This window comes from Phaenicophaeus curvirostris, chromosome 5 (assembly GCF_032191515.1).
Source record: "Phaenicophaeus curvirostris isolate KB17595 chromosome 5, BPBGC_Pcur_1.0, whole genome shotgun sequence".
Classification (NCBI taxonomy): Eukaryota; Metazoa; Chordata; class Aves; order Cuculiformes; family Cuculidae; genus Phaenicophaeus; species Phaenicophaeus curvirostris.
Window position 1 is genome coordinate 13,920,752 of NC_091396.1, and position 18,038 is coordinate 13,938,789.

General features: G+C 39.6%; 1 protein-coding gene across 2 annotated transcripts in view; it reads right to left on the reverse strand.

Annotated features, from left to right (window-relative positions):
* RRAS2 (RAS related 2) overlaps window positions 1-18,038 on the reverse strand; it is a 44,211-nt gene that overhangs the window by 25,113 nt on the left and 1,060 nt on the right. Inside the window, exon 1 of one of the 2 annotated variants that reach the window (XM_069857640.1) lies at window positions 2,984-3,037. The exons of the other annotated variant lie outside the window; for it this stretch is intronic. Coding sequence (XP_069713741.1) covers window positions 2,984-3,022 — 39 coding nt within the window. The 5' untranslated portion in view covers window positions 3,023-3,037. Of the gene's footprint in view, window positions 1-2,983; window positions 3,038-18,038 lie in introns of those variants that run through there. 2 annotated transcript variants of the gene reach the window in all.

Here is an 18,038-nt window from a genome sequence, read left to right on the forward strand (position 1 = left end):
GCAGCTCAGCAGTTCAGAGTACCCACCATGCCCCAACACCAGGTATTTTTACATATCCATATCAGTCAAACTGTATTCTAAGATGAAAATATGCTTTCCACCTCCTGAAATCACATCTCAGAAGTTTGTGGCTAAGCAATATAACCTCAGATAGGGGGAGAATTTGTACTGGACAACCAGTGATTTTATCACTACCTGTACTTTCAGACTCCGCAGCTCCTGGCAGGGTCAGCACACAGGCTCCCACAGGGATTGGGAAAGAGAACAGTGCACTTATGTGCTGGCCATTCCTGAGACAAGCAATCATCTCCATAGCCTCAACATCCTCTCTCTATGTAGGGAAGTTTTTCAAGAGAAGAAGTTTTTCAAGACATTTCAGCATCAGGTTTTTAACCCAGGCACGTTGAGAAGTACTCATAACCTTAATTTGGGATTCACAAAATGCATAGGAGTATTTTTTGCCTTATCTCTAACCCAAGGCATCAGGTTAACCTGTCTAATTGCAAGACTGAAAACAAGGGAAGAGGATCTCTCCCTAGGTAGAGCAGGCTGCATAAACTTTTTTTACTTCTGGGGACACTGTGTTCAGATCTTCCTGACACACAAACAGACTCTTTGTTTTGTTCAACTGCTTGACAAACATTGTTCAACAGATCTGATTCCACAAGAGGGGAAGAAAGAAAGACTTGGTCATCATTAACCAAACTAGCAGAGCGATGTGTTAAGTTACTCCACCCTTGAAGCAAGACAAAAATCCTACCCCATCTCAGCGGAGAGATATCAGACACACATTTCAGTGACGCAGGCTGACCTGAAATCATGAAGTATGATAGCTGCTGAAAAGCACAAGTATGTTACAAAAACGCCAGTCTCAGAGATGCAGACACTACTGCTTCATAAGTAGTGGTTCAAATTAATGCCATTGTTTTCGAAAAGTCCAGGTTTCTATAAGAACTAAAGATTCAAAATCCAATATATGGAGTTCAAGGCACCTGCAGCATGGACTTGTATAACTGAAACAAAGCTTCAGCTAGACAAATCACTTTGAAATAAGTAATACTGATTATTTTCCATCATAGACATCAGCAGAGTGCAATGCTTTTCTTTCCAGACTAATCAGTGCTTGCAGAGAAGTTAAATCTTAACGTCCTTGGAGAATATCTTCACAGACTCTCTTACTATCACCAGCAGCAGATTTCAAGATCAAAGGTTATTACTCCATCATATCTGACAACAGTGTAATTCAAACTGGTTTTCTCATCAGGTGGTAAGCTGCAGAACAGTGCATGAGGACTGTTTACAATAGGAAATGCAGCTTTTAATTTCTGATCTTTCAGAAGCAAAGCCATGTGTAATAGAACTCTCATAATACCTCAGACAGAGCTAGCTTAAGTTCTACAAGAGGTAGAGAAAACTTTACCCTAAATAGAAGAACTATCAAGCAAAAAAAAAAATCCAAAATCATCAGACTCACAGTTAGGACTACTTAGAAATTACAGTTCCATGTTCTGTGCCAGTTTTTTTCAAGTCAATCTAAACATATTGTCCTACAGCAGCTCCAGCCTTTATGTTTCATTTCTCTGAGGTCTGTGCCCATGCCTGTACTATGCTTACATCCATTTCTCAAGGGGTCCAAAATTGCTCAGATACGGTGAATTCACTTTAAAACCAGCAAATTTGCAGACTAACACCTGAAGTTTACTTACAAACTTAACATTTCCTGTGCACCTCACCCCCAATCCATATTTGCCTAGGCTTAGCCTCAAGCCTATCAAACTAGGCATTTGTGCCTTTACCCAAACTGTTTTCACAGTGTGCACAAAGTAACATCACTTGCAAGAGTCACAGGACAAGCAAGGGCAGGGGATGCTTTCCTGGCAGAGGATGCAGAAATGGCCCTCCCACGGATTCTACCAAGCAAGTGGCTGGCACACCCCAGCAGCATGGTGGTCAAGAAGCCAAATCATTCACAACAGGAACATTTACTAGGGAGGGTTACAGAAGTAAGTTCTTGAGAGGTGTTATCCTCCCAGTTAAGCAAGACTTTAAAAGAACAACGTGACCGATACTGTCGCAACTTACATATAGAGAAGTGTGTACAGACTCAAATTCCAGAATCTATTGAGTGGTTTTACGGTTGCTAATCCTGACATGTGAGGAAGATTCCACAGCACAAAACTGGTTACAAGCACTGTCTTGCTAAAATTAGCTTGGTAGCTGATATACAGGGAAAACAGGAGATCCTAAAGCCCCAATAAGCATAATTCAAATGCTCTTAAACAGTGCCAGAATTTTCAACCTCAGCAACTTGATATTTTTGAAGTCAAAAGACTGAATGTCAAAGGGAAACTTGCTTATGTTCTCAAATTGTATTAATTTTTTTCCCTATATTTTTAAGCAAGCATCAATTTCTACCTAAAAAAAAGCATTTTTACCAGCAAAACATTTGCTTATACTAAAATGAAGCACAGTGTTTCTTCCCCTTCACCTCTGCACCTGCAGGTGTAGTACCATTCTTAGTCAGCATCACCCCAAATCACAGAGCAGGGAAATACGCAGTAAACTCAGACCTTACTTTTTACTTGGAATTATCCTAGATATTGCATGGAATAGAAAAAGAAAGAGGTAACCAGGATTACTTAACATCTATGGCATTAACAACATTAGATGAATATTTCACATGACCTTTGAGCTAGAGGACTTAAGCAGTTAACTGTTTCTTTCATACTTCTAGAGAATTTATTATCTTAATAGCGAGGACTGTTTTACCTCAGCAAGATTTAATTGCCTCCAAAACAACTGCTGTCAACTAACAGTAGAACTAAGAGAAAAAAAAAAAAGCATCTCACCTCCTGTAATGCACCACCCTAATTCAATTAACAAAATCCAGCTAAAGATAACATAACAACAAGTCTGCTAATGCTCAAGATCTGCTTTACACTATACGATACCACAAACTACAGTTTCATGTGTAAATACCTACTTTCGGATTACGAAAAGCCACATCTATTGCGAACCACATCAAGAAACTGTAAGCAAGCATTCAGCTGAGGTGCTACAAAATCAAGCACTACATGCAGTCAACAAATAATTTTAGAGTATGGCCATTTATGGTAGCAATAAAGAAGGCAAATGAAAGATCGGAGCAATTTTACACTGAGGAGCATCACTTCCCATGGCTGAGCCAATGCCGTTTAACAGATAAACAACATAATCTGTTGCTGCACAAACGATCCTCATTGTTTAGGGAATTCACAGTTTGAGCCAGAAGCATTTGCTGGAGTCACACTGACCTTAGGATCACAGGAAAGCAAGGTCCATTTTCTTCTTTAACATCCTGTTTAGCAATACCTTACAGCAGGTTCCAGAGTAGTTCTTTACACACCATTTTTAAAAGTGGTTTCTCCAAGCGAAAGGAGAGCTTAAAGATCAAGGTGAGAACAAACACTACATCCGATCTCGTTCGGATCGGTTTAGCACAAACTGCTAAAAGGAAATAGTGTTTTATTTCCCTCAAGAGCTGGATGCTCAGGCAAAACGTGAGCCCTCCAGTGAAGAACTTTTCTTATGAAACTATGGGTGTTGCAGTTTGTTTGAAGCACAAGTGGTACAAATATTAACTCAGACACATATGCTGTGAAAGCCCAAGTGCAGAGGCAGCCATTCTCTGCTCCTCTGTCATCCAAAGCTTGTAAACACAGCTTTGCTGAAGTAACTGGCTAGCAAATTAACACTGCAAATATAGCTTTAACATCAAAATGCTCTTCCTCCAGTATAGCAGCAAACCCTGGAGACCATTAAATGAATCTACAGAACTTAAGACCATCAAGAGAACAAACCCCCATCAGATCCAGAAATGCTCATCTTCCTTTCTGCATTCTTCCCTTGCTCTTTACCCAACTCTCACATTAAAAACCTCAGGGGAACGATTCACCCTGCAGAGGCACAAACCTTTCAAAGAGGTATTTCTAGTATTGTCTTTGCTGAGGTCCCAAGACTTCACAGACTTCCCCCTCACCACCCAAAGGCCTATCCTATGCTAGCTTTTTCTTTCAAATTCTCTGCTTTAGGGGAAAATGCCCCATCCCAACTAGAAGAGGGCAGAAACACTGCCAGTTTAGCTACAACAGATCACAGCTCAAGTCAGTTAAGTGAAATATTGCCCTCCTCACCCTTTTACAGCATTGTAATTTTCTATGCTTATTTAAATACATTTGACTCCAGTTTTCTGTTGGCATTCCTTATTAAGAGAAGCACAGCTTAATCTGCAGTCACCCACATATAACCACAGAAAACTTCAAGGACAGCTCTTTACCAAATTTCACTTGAATAAATTAAATTATTCTCTCCCACTATTCCTGTTTGGAATAAAACACCATTTGTATTTTAGCTGGCTTTCAAGATTTAAAGGAAAATAAGGTACACAAATCACTAAAAGTCTGAAGTATTTGTGATTCTCCTACACTGTACTCATGAAGACCAGTTCATCATCCCATCCTAAGGACTAGAAGGCTTTTGGATTTTTAAGCTTCTTTAAGATGTGAACTTAAAAATTAAGGTTTCAAATACAGACACTTCAGTTTAGTAACAGCATACAGTCATAAATTGTTCTGGGGGTTTCCAGCAAGGTTATTTCCCTTCTGTCCCCTGTGTGCTCTCATTCTTACCAAGAATTTACATAAATTCTCAAATAAACTTGTTTTCTAAACTTATGAGTTGCCACCAGCCCGCATAGAGCAGCCAGATCACATGATTTGTTTCATTTGCATTAGAGGACAACTTCTCTATATATTATTCCTTTACAGACATCAGTTGAGGAGAAAAGCATCACTGTCTGGAAAACACAGGTGCATATCATATGAATATAGGTCATGAAAAGCTTCAGTAAACATTATCTAAATGATGTACAACTCTGATCAAAGCGAGGAAGGGCAAGAGCTGATGAAAAAAATAACTCAATCATACTAATTGTATTTCTCCGTGTAAGACAGGTTAGATCCTCCACCTGCCGCTCGCCCTCTCTGATTTTATGACTACTAACATGTAACAAACCTTCAGTGAAAGTTAATGACAGATTCTGTGAACAGCCACTGCCACAGAAGCAGCTTAGTAATTTGTTCATGACTAAGATATTTTGCCTTTTTTAAAAAAAAAAGGTTATTTTATCAATATTCTTACAGCTGACAGCAGTTCAGAGAAGAGGATACTAGTATGAATCCAACAAACAGCACAGAACGTACTAGCTTTCTACACAGGCTAGTAGCAAGCACGAAGAAAGATCCTTCTGGTCTACCATCTTAACATGACAAATTAAAATTACACTATCAATTGCCATAATCAGCTACTCTATGCTAGTTTACAGTCTGCCAACTGGACAGGTCCCATAAGATCCCAGAGAAGCTGTGGATGCTCCCTGCCTAGAGGTGTTCAAGGCAAGGCTGGATGAGGCCTTGAGCCACCTGGTCTAACAGAAGACGTCCCTGCCCATGGCAGGGGGAGTTGGAACTGGATGATCTTTAAGGTCCCTTCTAACCCAAACCATTCTATGGTTTTCCATGAAGGAAGCAGTTACTCCTGAAATGTAACCTTGCTCTTCTCAGCTGCCTTCCAGACCCTTTCAAAGTAACCTGTCCATTCTCCATCTCATTTCTGGAGGACGTAACCCAAGCAGAAGCACAGCAACAGAAGAATTAGCTACTCCATGCAAAATACCAAGAAGTGGCAACTCAAAATTTTCTGTAGCATGAAATTATAAAAAGCCCTAAACAAAAACATTAAAAACAAAGCAATTTCAAGTTCTTCTCGCCAAGAAAGTTCACATTGATAGAAACTGAGCCACTAATAAACACATTACCTGAGCCCAATTCATAACATGCACAGAAGTGAGGAACTCACACAGCATGCAATGAATTTGGATAGTTTGCAACTCTATAGTAATAAAACAGGTTAGCAGCACTTGCAGAAGTGGCTTTATCGTACATTTAGTGGGGAAGACTGCTTAAAACAACTCATCCTGAAGATACTCCATCACCTAAAAGCAGACAAATCATTTATGCAGTAACTTTTACATGCAAACTGCAACGTACAATATTTGTCCCTAGTCTGACAGGTATGCACAATAAAGCACAACTTTCAATAAGTAGAGAAAGTCATTGATTGCTGTCTTGAGCGAAGAACTCATGCAAACACTTCTTTAAAGGTAAAAAAACACAGTAGTAGAGCAAATGGCATCTTAAAAACATTTGAGCGGTGTGCAAAAACCTTCAATTTGTTTACCTTCAGAAGAAAGTTTTAGAATGCACGGGGTTTGATCAAAGGGGTTTTTTTTTGTTGGTTTTTTCTGGGGTTTTTTTTTTTTACTGCTATTTTTTTTACTGCTATTTTTTTTACTGCTATTTCCGCTCCCATATTCTACTGAGTAGTGATCTTGTGGTAAAGGCATTGAGTGAAGAGAAAACAGAGCGTGGAATGCACAGGCAGCTAGCCTTCTGCACCAAAACCACAGGAAAGCGCGTTAGTTTCTCTCATTTCTATAGATTAGAAACAGGTTCTTCAACTTAATCATGCTTGGAATAATAGGCTATTCATACTTGTGTAGATTTCCAGTAATCACAGGTGAAGTCTCTGTACAGGCAGTATATCAGAAGCAGAAACCCTTCAGAAGGCCTTATCTTCTTGCTGGTTAATTCATACATAAGTCAAGTGTGAATGCAACCTCTCTACCATACAGCTCTGTCAGCTACTGATATGCAGCAAAGCTGATGTTATTTACAAAGGCAATATGGAGGCTACCTATTAAAGGCAAGTAGTTTCTCTTTTACGCTTTCTTCCAGTATTAGAAAGTATTTTAATTTAAATCATAAGCCCTGTAGATTCATTTCTCATGCATGTGTTAAAGGCAACCTTTCACAATGATCAAAACTCAAAGCTGATTAGATGGACCCCATGCTTTACAAACTTGTTGAACAGAATCAAGGCCACACTAATGTGGTTTTGTTTTTCTAGTTTGGGGCTTTTTAGAAAGAAAAAAAAGCCCTCTGCAAATATGTTTTAGCACTGACAACTTATGTGCTTCAGGTTTAGAAGATAAGACATGAAAACATATCCAGGGATATCTTCCGACGAATCACTATGGTAGCCCACTGCTAGGAGAGCAGGCTGCTGCTGGTTTGCAACAGCACACGATTAAAAGCACTAGCACGGAAGACAACAAAAAGTCAGCGCTCCAGCTCAGAGGTATTCAGTCAGCAGCAACAGAACTAGGATACACACAGGGCTTTGCCTAGGAAAATTAAGCACCAGGAGTCCTTGTCACTAACCACATCTCATGTATTTTCTAGACTTGGGAGAGACCAGGGATAACAATACATTCCAGGCAGAGGTTACAGGAAGATGATAAATACCTGGCTGAAAAGCATTAGGCAATCACATTAACATCTCATAATAACTACTAGCACTGTGGAAAAGCTAAGATACTTTTAAATTTCTCAGGCTACTCGACTGGCACAGAAGTACTCACGTACAAAAGAGACAGCCAAAGTACACACAGTGCAGTAAATTTTGAAGTTTTAACACAAACTGTTCAGCTGTTACAAAACTCAGTCTCAATAATCTGGTCTGAAGCAAGTGTCTCCAGCTGAAATTATTCACCCTTTACAAGCACCCCGTACAAATTCTTCCAGATAACTACTATCCCTTAAGCAAGGAGGCTGCCAGTGCCTTTCTCAGGAGACCGTGTCAAGAAATGCAGGGGTTTTATTTTCTTCACAACATTTGTAAATTGAAGAAATGCACAGAACATAGGATTTCAAGAAGCAATTGTAGCTCGTACGCTAGAAAATTCCCAAACTCTTAAACCTTGAATAAAATCCCTAACCCAGTTGGATTTTAAGAGCCCAGGTCACTACTTGTCTGCAGAAACATCCACTCAGCAAGCATCAGATCACTTACAAATTCTGCTCCAAGTGAACAATTCCATTAGTGGTTTCCTTTTTTGGGAGACAACTTCTGGTGTGTCAGTCTAAATATTTAAAGTCCTCCCACAAAACAAGTCAAAGCAGCTATGGAGGAGGGGAAGCCACTATTAAAAATGTGTGGAATGTAACCTACTTGGGAGAAGGCAGATAATACTGGGACAAGGAAGTTGACTACTTCATATTTGAGGTTCTTTTCCCATGCAGTCCCATCTACTTTGATACTAGACAATTTCAAATCTACAAATATTAGTGAATTTCAACCTTTGAGAATATACATGACTAAAAGTTAGTTTCACAGAAAAAAGATTATCAAATCCTTCTGTTACCTGATACACACTATATCCATTCTAAAGGGTACAAAAATGTCTAGATAGCAAAAGGAAAAAGTGCCTTTAAATACTTCAAAAGCTAAGCTTTGAAGTGCCGTTTTTTAAAATTGAAAGTACCTGAGATGTATGCATCAATATAATTAAATGTACCTTTCCAGCTAAACAGAAACAAAGCATAAACTCCAAAGGAGATAATCTTGCATCTGTGGCCTAAATCTACCAACCACAGGAAAATTCAGAAGTCTTTTGGGCTTTAAATATCCTTGTTAAAACAATTTACAAGTGTCTCCACACAAGCTAATGTTCTCAGAACTAATACCCAAAAGGATCAAGGAGCTAAATCTCTAACAAGCAATCTCTAACAAGCAATAAACTAACATTCAGCTTTAGTGATCTCAGTGATGCACAGGCACCCACCATAGCTAGCCTAGTCCAAAGACCACAATAGCTTGAAGCCTCAAAGCTACCTTGACATTTCTAGCTGAACCTCTTGTTCCATTAGCTGATCTGACACAATCTGAAGCCTGATAGACTTCAGCCGAATGCCCTCTTATCAGATAACAGGACTCGCTCATCCGTATTAAGACACCATAGGCATCTTGTTTTTTAGCGTTGGCTCTACATGATAAGAGCAACCACTCTTAAGTCTCATCTTGAGCCGAGCTGTAACAGGTTAACATCCCCACAGCTGCAAAAAGGCTTCAGGCAGTTATACATCTTCAGTGGTTAATCTGCCACAGAGGTTACTGCCTGTCCCATCCCTCCCACACACACTGCCTGCACACAGGTCTCAGCACAACTGCATTGGTCCACATTAGCTACCAGGAAGTTCACCTGGGTTTTGTGACCATTTTTACAGCATCACCTCTGATGGCTGAAGTGGCATAACAGAGCAAGTTATGAACTGTACAACTGTCAAAAGCAGAAGCATCTCAAATTATCTTTCCTGCTTAAGATCTGCTTTCATGCTTTAATGCTAAAATCATGTTCAAGAAGTTACAGTAAGCAAACCAGTTCCCTTCAATGAATTCTTTTGCAGAGTATCTCCAGATGATTCATTCTCCCATAATCCAGGTATGGGATACAGCTTAAATGTTGAGTTGCTGCAGCCATCAAACAAGATGAGAGCTTTAAGGTTTTGTACTTTGGCAGCTGGCAGTATCACTTGTATAACATAACATTACACCGAAAGCTAAAGTGGTAGTTCAATCACACACAAGATTGTACAGCAGTTTAGTATACCCTTAGTTTATGGGAAGAGACTGCTGGACCTGAAAAAGCTAGAAGAATGATCATCTGAACCGAAGTTAAGCAGCCAGCAGCACTGTTGGTAGGTAACAACCTGTTCAGAACCAGCATTAAAACTAGCAAGGCAGGATATTCAAGGTTGTCCCTCCACTGGATGCCAACAGCAGAACACTTCATTTCTAGGGGAAAAAAACCAAAACAATCAACCAACCACACACACCAGCTCCAACCAAGACAGAAATAAGATATATTTCAGTTTAAAAGTTCTTACTCAACACTCTCAGATGGTTACGTTTAACCAATAAAGATGCTCAACCTTGCTCATGTGTTAAGAAGGATTCTGGCCTCACAGGTTTATTTTCACACTTCAGATTCTGGAAAGTGTTTATCACCAAAGTTTTCCAAACTCACTGCAGCACAAAGAGGGCTGCTGAACACAGAAGGATATTATCTCCACCCATGATATTTTAAAACTCCAAGCAGGACCTTAAGCTGAGAACTCCCAGCAAGGCAAGAACTTGGTTCATGAAGAGAAGGGACATCAGTTAAAAGAAAGTCAAAGTTTGGGTAATGAAAATGATACAGCACATATATTTGTGTCTTGGAAATACCAGTTGGGACATGTGGTCAAGATTCAGATATCTCTGTTTGGAGTCTAGGGGAGGCAGGAAAAAGATGCAAGGACAGTATGTTTCTGCAGGGCTTTGAAGACAAATAACTAGAGAAAAAACCCTAAATAGTAACTGAAATAGCAAGACAAAATTAAACTACATTTATAATTGAATTGTTAGTACTGTTGGGTTATGCAAAGCCAGAATCCTTTTGAATGAATCACCATTACTAATTTTTTCAGGTTAGAGCTCATAGCGTGAGCTAGCAGAGGAAAACATTATGTGCATTTGTAAGAAAATCTCTTCTCTGCAGTAGTAGAGCGGTTTACCCCTACACAAGTATATTACCAACAACATTTTTTTTTGCACAGCATTATAAAGGACCTTCATAAAAGGAGACAAACACAGACATTAGGAAAACTATTCATAAGCCCCCGACCTCAAACACTGCAAATTACAGTAATTTCATTTACTTTCCTTACATAGAACCAAGTCTGATTACAGAAGTTGTTTAGCGGACCATTTGTCTACCTAAAGATGCCAGATTTTTCACACAGATTACTGGTATCCTACCATTTCATGGTCTATTTACCATATAAGAAGCAAAATATTCAGATTTGCTTGCAGGTCTACGGGTTTATCTCTGCTTAAATAAGGAATGCTGAAGATGCTCTGTGGTATGAACGGAGCAAGTCAGTTTTGTCAGAAAAGCTCAAAATGGTAACTGCAGTGCTTTTAAAATTTCACCATTTCCTAGCAAATATAACTAGTGAGTGAACATACTGTATTAATACAATTACAGAATACTCAAAACAGGACTGGAAAAATAATTTCCTTAAAAGTTTTGACGAAGCTCAAGTTCACTTTCTGGCTTGAACAACTTGGAGAGTGACACATATGAGAGCCACTAATCTGCTGAGAAATAACACTTCTCATCAGTCTTCTGCAAAACATCTTCTGCACAAAGTATTTGCATAATACTTTGGTTATTAGGGCGGCACTAGTTTTTTTTGCTTGAACTGCAGCATTTTTATGTGTCAGTGTTAAGATCTAGTTAATTATTAATGCATGCTGGTCTTAGCAGCTAGTACTTTATGCTGTCTTTAACAGTGCCCTTTTCGTACATTCCTACCATCTGAACTCACTCTTACCTAGATTTACCAGAAACTACAGTTTACTGTCTGGACACAATCAAGAAGCAGGAGCAGGTCTGGTTAAATGAGCACAACTGCCAGATGAAGTTGTTTGCAGAGCCACAGGGTAACTGATCCTGGGTAAAAACATTCCCTGGTTATTTTTAACTCTGACTGTTGCAGAGTTTGTGAACTAGACAGAGTAAATATTATACTGGTAAATTGCTGTAGTAGCATGGGGACCTGCTAAACATTTTTCCTTACTGATAATACTAGCTTAACAAACTAAACCTCCATCAACTACAGCAAAGACCTGTCCTTCAGGCTTGAAGAGTAAAAATATTTCCCTAGCTTTGTGCTTCCTCACTGGCTGTCCCTTCTTAAAAGCAAACAATCAACTTGCCCTCACTTTCAAGGCCCTTCAGTTTCTCCAGCTGCACCAGCATACCACTCCAGTCTGCCACGGCTGCAGCACATCTCTCTGGGTACACACACAGCCCTCACTTTTCACATTGTTTTGGGGAGCTCCACACAAGCCTCTGGAAATGCACATTCTCCTTTCCAGTCCTCTGTAAGCTTCTGTATGTTACAAAAACCACCACAGAACTTAATCATTCAACAGGATCTCTATCTGCAGTAGAGCTTACTGCACCACCACACAACCAGAAGCACACTACAATCTTCCTCCCAGACCAGGTTCAAGATTCTGGGTATGCCTGAGGATAGCTAAAGTGTAAGTTCTCCAGTCTTTCCCTTTCCAGCCACAGATCAGAAACCCTGAAGTCACTTTAATGATGGGCAGCCTTGTGCAGTGCTTGATTAGCCACAAGATCAAGCGCCTCAAACACAAATATGTGACCTTCTTCAACTTAACCATGACCAGCCATGCACTGCATTCCAGGCAGCTCTCATAGAAGCATCCTGTAAAAGCAAGAAATTAAAAAAAAAAAAATTCTCATGGAAGTTCCCTCTGGAAGCCATGACATGTACCAGGCAGTTTATGCACTGGAATGTGATGGGCTTGAGTATAGGCACGGTGTGTCATCAGAGGAGAATAAGTAAGAAAACACAAAAAGAACAGATTAAGTAAACATCCTTTTTGCCTGTTATCTACTTCAAGCAATTAAGCTATAAAAAGAGGAAAGAAATATTTTATTTCTTACTACCTGTTCCCACAGGCTGCCTTACAGGCAACCCCAGACCTAAGCTGCAACCACACTTCAGCTGCAGGATAGAACATAAAAATGGCAAAAGCAGGTGGTAAACAAAGAGCTGATAAAAAAAAATTGTTCACAATTACAGGGCATCTCTCTCTTGGTAAAGATGGTAAAAAAAAACCACCATTCAAGACAATTGTTAGGACCTCATTCACTGCTCTAGTAGAAATTCACCTGAGATCCAACTCAACTCTTTAAATTTGTAGTAACCGCTACTATCTGTCAGCATTTCAAAACAAAACTCCAGCAACTCTGTAAGGCAAGGCACTGGCAAGGCAAACACTGCCTACTAGTATTATTTAAAATTAAGTTTTTCAGTCTGGATCCCACTCAGTCTACCCCTTTCAGCAAAAATTTGTCTTGGTTGATCAAAGTTACACCCAGGAATTACAGATGTGATTTCAATTTTGATGCCAGTTTTATTATACATCCTATAAATGTGTTCTATTTCAAGCAGTTAAGTGATGCATTTATGTGGATGTTATATTTTCCTTTAATGGTGCTTATGGCCATAATTGAAAACCAGTACAGACTACCAGACCAGTGCAGTTAAGCCACCTGAATTGTCAGAACAAATGGAGAAATTATCCACTTGCGTCATACTAGTCTAGACCTGAAGAGTGACTCATTGAGGAAGGTCTGCAAGAAACCTAGTTTCCTACCAACTAACCAGAAGGCTGCTAAATCTCACTTTGTGAAGCTGGCATTTATTTTCAGGTCCATCAATGAGATCAGTCACATTTTCAGTGCTGGCAATGCTTTCAGTAAATCCAGAGAGGTCGCATAAGGTATACAAACACGTGCCATTTAGGTCCTTCAAAATTCTTTCAACATAAGGGCTCTACTTATAAGAATCACCCTCTGCCACCACTACTGAATACTGGAACTTAGAGCTCCAGCCAGAACCAGAAGCCTCGCCCGCTAGCACAGGAAGGAGGAACAGGCCTACAGGCCAGTGGCTGCCTATTCATCCCCAAGAGTGCAAAGGGCACATCAGCCAATAATCTGGGAAGCTGTGCCAGAACTCTTTGTGCAAGTGGCAGTAGAAGACAACCTGATAACCAAGAGGTACGTCAATATTTACTTACTACATAAGCAACTGCTGCTAGGGGTTAACACATGGCAAGGCGCTTTGAGTGTAACGTGGTTTAAGTTACATCCAAGAAATTTCACTTTGGGAAAGGACTGCAAATTCCTCAAAACCAGAAGGACCAGCATCTCAAAATTTAATCAGTATTCCAAATTTATGCCAGCTTTTGAACCCAGCTGAGTTCTGCTCTATATGTACATTAATGCACAGCATCCCTGCTGGCTATATTATGACGCATTATACCATAGCTAGCTGTACCAGGACACTAACATGCTAATAAATGCTTCCTTCTTTCCTGCAAGTTAAGCCTGAAGTCATCTACAGCATTTCCCAGGCTGGAGTTCTGTAACTAACCTGGGCAAGACAAATCTTTAGCTTTGTAGCCGTGCTCTGGGAAGCAAGAAGCTGAGCAGTTCAAGTTTCACAAGTGCAACAAGCAGCCCTTATTATTCCAGGTGACTGCATTACAAGTGCTTTGTTTTGCTTAGGATTTTCATTTCCCACCTTTCACCTCAACAGATGCCAACAACCAATCGCTCGCTCTCTAAACTGTATTTTATCACGTTGTGGTACACAGTACTACTTACCGTAAGAAGGCCCCACGCTTTATCAAAATGTAAGCATACCAGTCCTAATGTAGCCCTGCATGAATCTGCAGCCTGGAATTCATGGCATTTTATTCCTTTGATTTTCTTCTGCGCTTATTTTTCTGACGGTCAACAACACTTAGTCAGAATACCTAGGAACTGCAGAGGGATTTGCACACTCTCCAAGTCCAGCATGCAAAAGCAGTACACTAAGACACTGGGGTCTGTCAAACATCCAGCATGCCAGCTCCAACACCAGCTGCATTTTCAGTTGTTGCTTTTCAATCTGCTTTACTCCTATTTTAGAGCTTCACCGTAAAATTCACTACAAGCTATTTTCTTGCCCAACTGCTACATCAGAGATAAAAGATAGTTCGTGATAACCCACCTTTAGCTTTATTGCCAACTAATGAGAACTAACAGTCCTGAAACAGTCTGAACAACTTCTCACCACCCACCTGCAAAGTCATACAAGCCTGCTTTCAGACAAGTATCCAACATTAATGTTAAAAAGTGAACAAATCTACATCCACCTCGTTTTACTCACTAGTTAGCAGAACAGTAAGCTCAGTCCCAATTAGAACTTGCTACTGACAATTAAGGAGCAGTAGGAAAAATAAATTTATTTTACAAATTTAGCAGCAAGAAATGAGCTTGTAAATACAGCATCAACTTTGTTAACAAACAAACAAAAACCCAAACAAAATCCCTAAACACTGGACTCCTACATATTTTATATTACAGTAAGTGTTTTAGTAGTTTAGAAATGTTTCTGGATTCCCACAGTTAACACTAAGCTGACTGACAAATTAAGCTCAACTCAGCCACACCGAATTATACCCAGTCAATACCATCTCAAGGTTCTAGTGACATTTATTAACTAATAAACTCTTGCAAGTCACCAAAGTCTGTGTATGCAAAAATATATGTCTCAATGTCACAAGACAAAAGCTATAGTTTTATGAAGAGGAAAAACAGTATGACAAATAATTTTAACAATTCTGATCAAAAGCATCCACTATTTTGCGGTGCAGATTTAAAAGAATAAAACATTAGTGGCTTTCTTCCTGCATACTGCTAAAGTCAGCTATACATTGTTCAGTTTAACAAAAAAAAAAAAAAAAGAGAGCCTTAAGTAAATGGCAACTGCAGGATAAAAAAAAACTGCAGAGGGTGATGAGTTATATGCTAGGCTGTACTCCCTTTGAGCAAGGAAACCTGAACATTACAAAGGACTGAGTTAGAAGGGAATGTGGGGTATTTTGTGACAGACCTCTGCATGACAGCTGGAGAAAAGCTATTGTGGCAACAGCTGTGTGCTCTGCACAGCTCACACTCCGAAATACCTCTGCCTGCTAAAAGGCCAGCAAACTGGCTGCAATGCAATTTAAAAGTTTTCTGCAACTTGGGATGCAAGCACGATGCATTATTTGTGTATGTTTTAAATAAAAGAAGGAATGCTTGGTTCTATCATTTACAGCTGCTTCCCTACAGTTTACAGCTGCAGCACCATCAAGTCTCCTCCACAATTAAAACGTCTTCACTTCCTGTCTTAACAGTGCACAGACTCAACAGCAGTAAGTTCATATATCATATCCTGATTTAAAGGAAATGATTGGACATTTCCAGGATGAAATCTTGGTCCACCAACAGCAATATCAAGCTGCATTCATCTCCCCAGAGGAAGAATTTTGAGGAACACAGTCATCTCACTACCGAAACTTTCATCTATTAATTCATACTCCCAAGTTTCTCCAAGCTGTTAGATGAACTTCTGAAAAGTGAATCCAAGATCACAGGCAAGTATGCGTAAGCGACCAGCTACATCTCAAGTACCTTTCCAACTGCTCGATACTAGTTAGCACAACCACTAAACCCAGCACATGAAAGAGCTTTCACTGTGTGACAAAGATTTGCTCACTGAGCCTCCTTACAAAAACACCGTTGTCTAAGCCCAGATCGAGGCACAATCATCTTCAGGAACTGATACTCTCGCACCAGGATACCATGCATGGGAGCGCCTCACGTACTGATCACTACCATAATAAGAGTCCAACCTCAGCCAGTACTACTACTGTAAGAATGAAGGCTGTTTCCCCAACACCTAAACAAGACTGGAAAGGATGTGCTGGGCACAAATCCCAGAAAGCTGGCAAAAGAAATAAGATTAACTGGTTCCTCTTACATCTTCAGTTCCTCTCATTTTCATTTATTTCATCTAAAATGAAGGAAGAGTTTTCCCATTTTCAAATACAAATCCTACTTCGACTTTCAAAGATGCAGAATAAATCATAGCACACACTTTCCCATGATATCATATCATCACAAGAGTCTTGTTCACTAGAAAATAATCAATAGCACTGAAGGAGAAGCAAGAGTAACTATACCCAAGTACTGATTTACTAAGAGTTAAATACAAGATCACAGGAAAGCAATACCAAGTGTGGAAATACTCGCCACTAACAGTAAGAAGACACTTCATTTTTAAGCTTCAAGACTGACTTGTTGACAACTGTATTTTAAATACAAAAAATAAAGAAGCAAAAGAACTTAAATCCTTCACTGACATAATGATTCATCACATGGCAAGAGCTAGTAGCAATCCATGTTTTACTGAAGACAACTACGAGTCTGTCACTCAATCCTAAGAAATTTAAAAAAATAAGCACGTGACTTGTTTGTAATCAATTTTAAAACATTCTGGAGCAGTTTCTATGCAGTCTTAAAAGACAAAGAACGTACTGGGCAATACATTTGCCATACACAAACTACAGAGTGTTTGCTGGCATCACACACACTTGATAACATCATAAGCTTTAAGAGCTCACGAAGATACTGTGGTATATAAATGATATACCGAGCCTCATGTCTTATTCTCCTATTGTCTGTAACTACATAGCAAGCATGGAAACAATACAAACACTCTTCCCAAAGGCACCCAAGACTCTCCGCAGGTCTTTTGTTTCCCAGCTATTTCTCTTTTTTCCAAAAGGTTGAATTTTCTGCTTTGTGGTGGTGAGATTTTATCTCAAGATAAAGCAGCCGAGAGGGCAAAGAGATATAAATAACTTAATACAAACTGACAATAACTTGTTTTGAAAAATTCATCCTTAACATGTCAACTGTTTGCTACAGTGCTGTTCCCTCACCACTCTTTCCAACTGAACTCCTTCTGCTATTAACTTGAAAATACCCTTCTGTGTGACACAGCAGACACAGGTTCCTCTTTCTCAGATATTCTCTGGGAAGTGTTGGTCACAGCACACAAGCAAAAACTTTTATTTCTACAGGGGTGTAGCTCGAAATTATAGTTTAAAGAATGACTGCCCACCAGAACTGAGATATTTTAATTATCTCAGCAGAACCTTACTGCTGTTAAAATAAATGGACATACCAAGGCATCAAATGGGATCTTTCACTTCTTTTTCCCTTATGTCCCTTAACAGAAATTACAGCTTTTTTTTTTTTTAACTACAATTATCCAAAAGCCTTTAACATAGCCAGGAATTTCAGAGATCCACTCGGCAACAAATTCCAAGACAGCGGCATTTCAGAAATGAAGGTAAGCCTCCACAGATTACTGTTGCAGCCATTCAGACACCCACGGGAAGATGCAGGCAATACCATCTACAGCATCAGTACCACATTTGAGTGAATGGCATTCTAAACCAGCTTCGGTCAACCATCATCTCCATACACAAGCAATGAGGAATTCAATCCACACACCGAGAGGAAGGCAGTTGTTCTAACCTCATCACCTTCACAGACCAGCGAGCCAGTATGTTACCGGTGTCTGACCAGGTATCTACACATGCAACAAACAAGACACCTGTATAATACACATTTC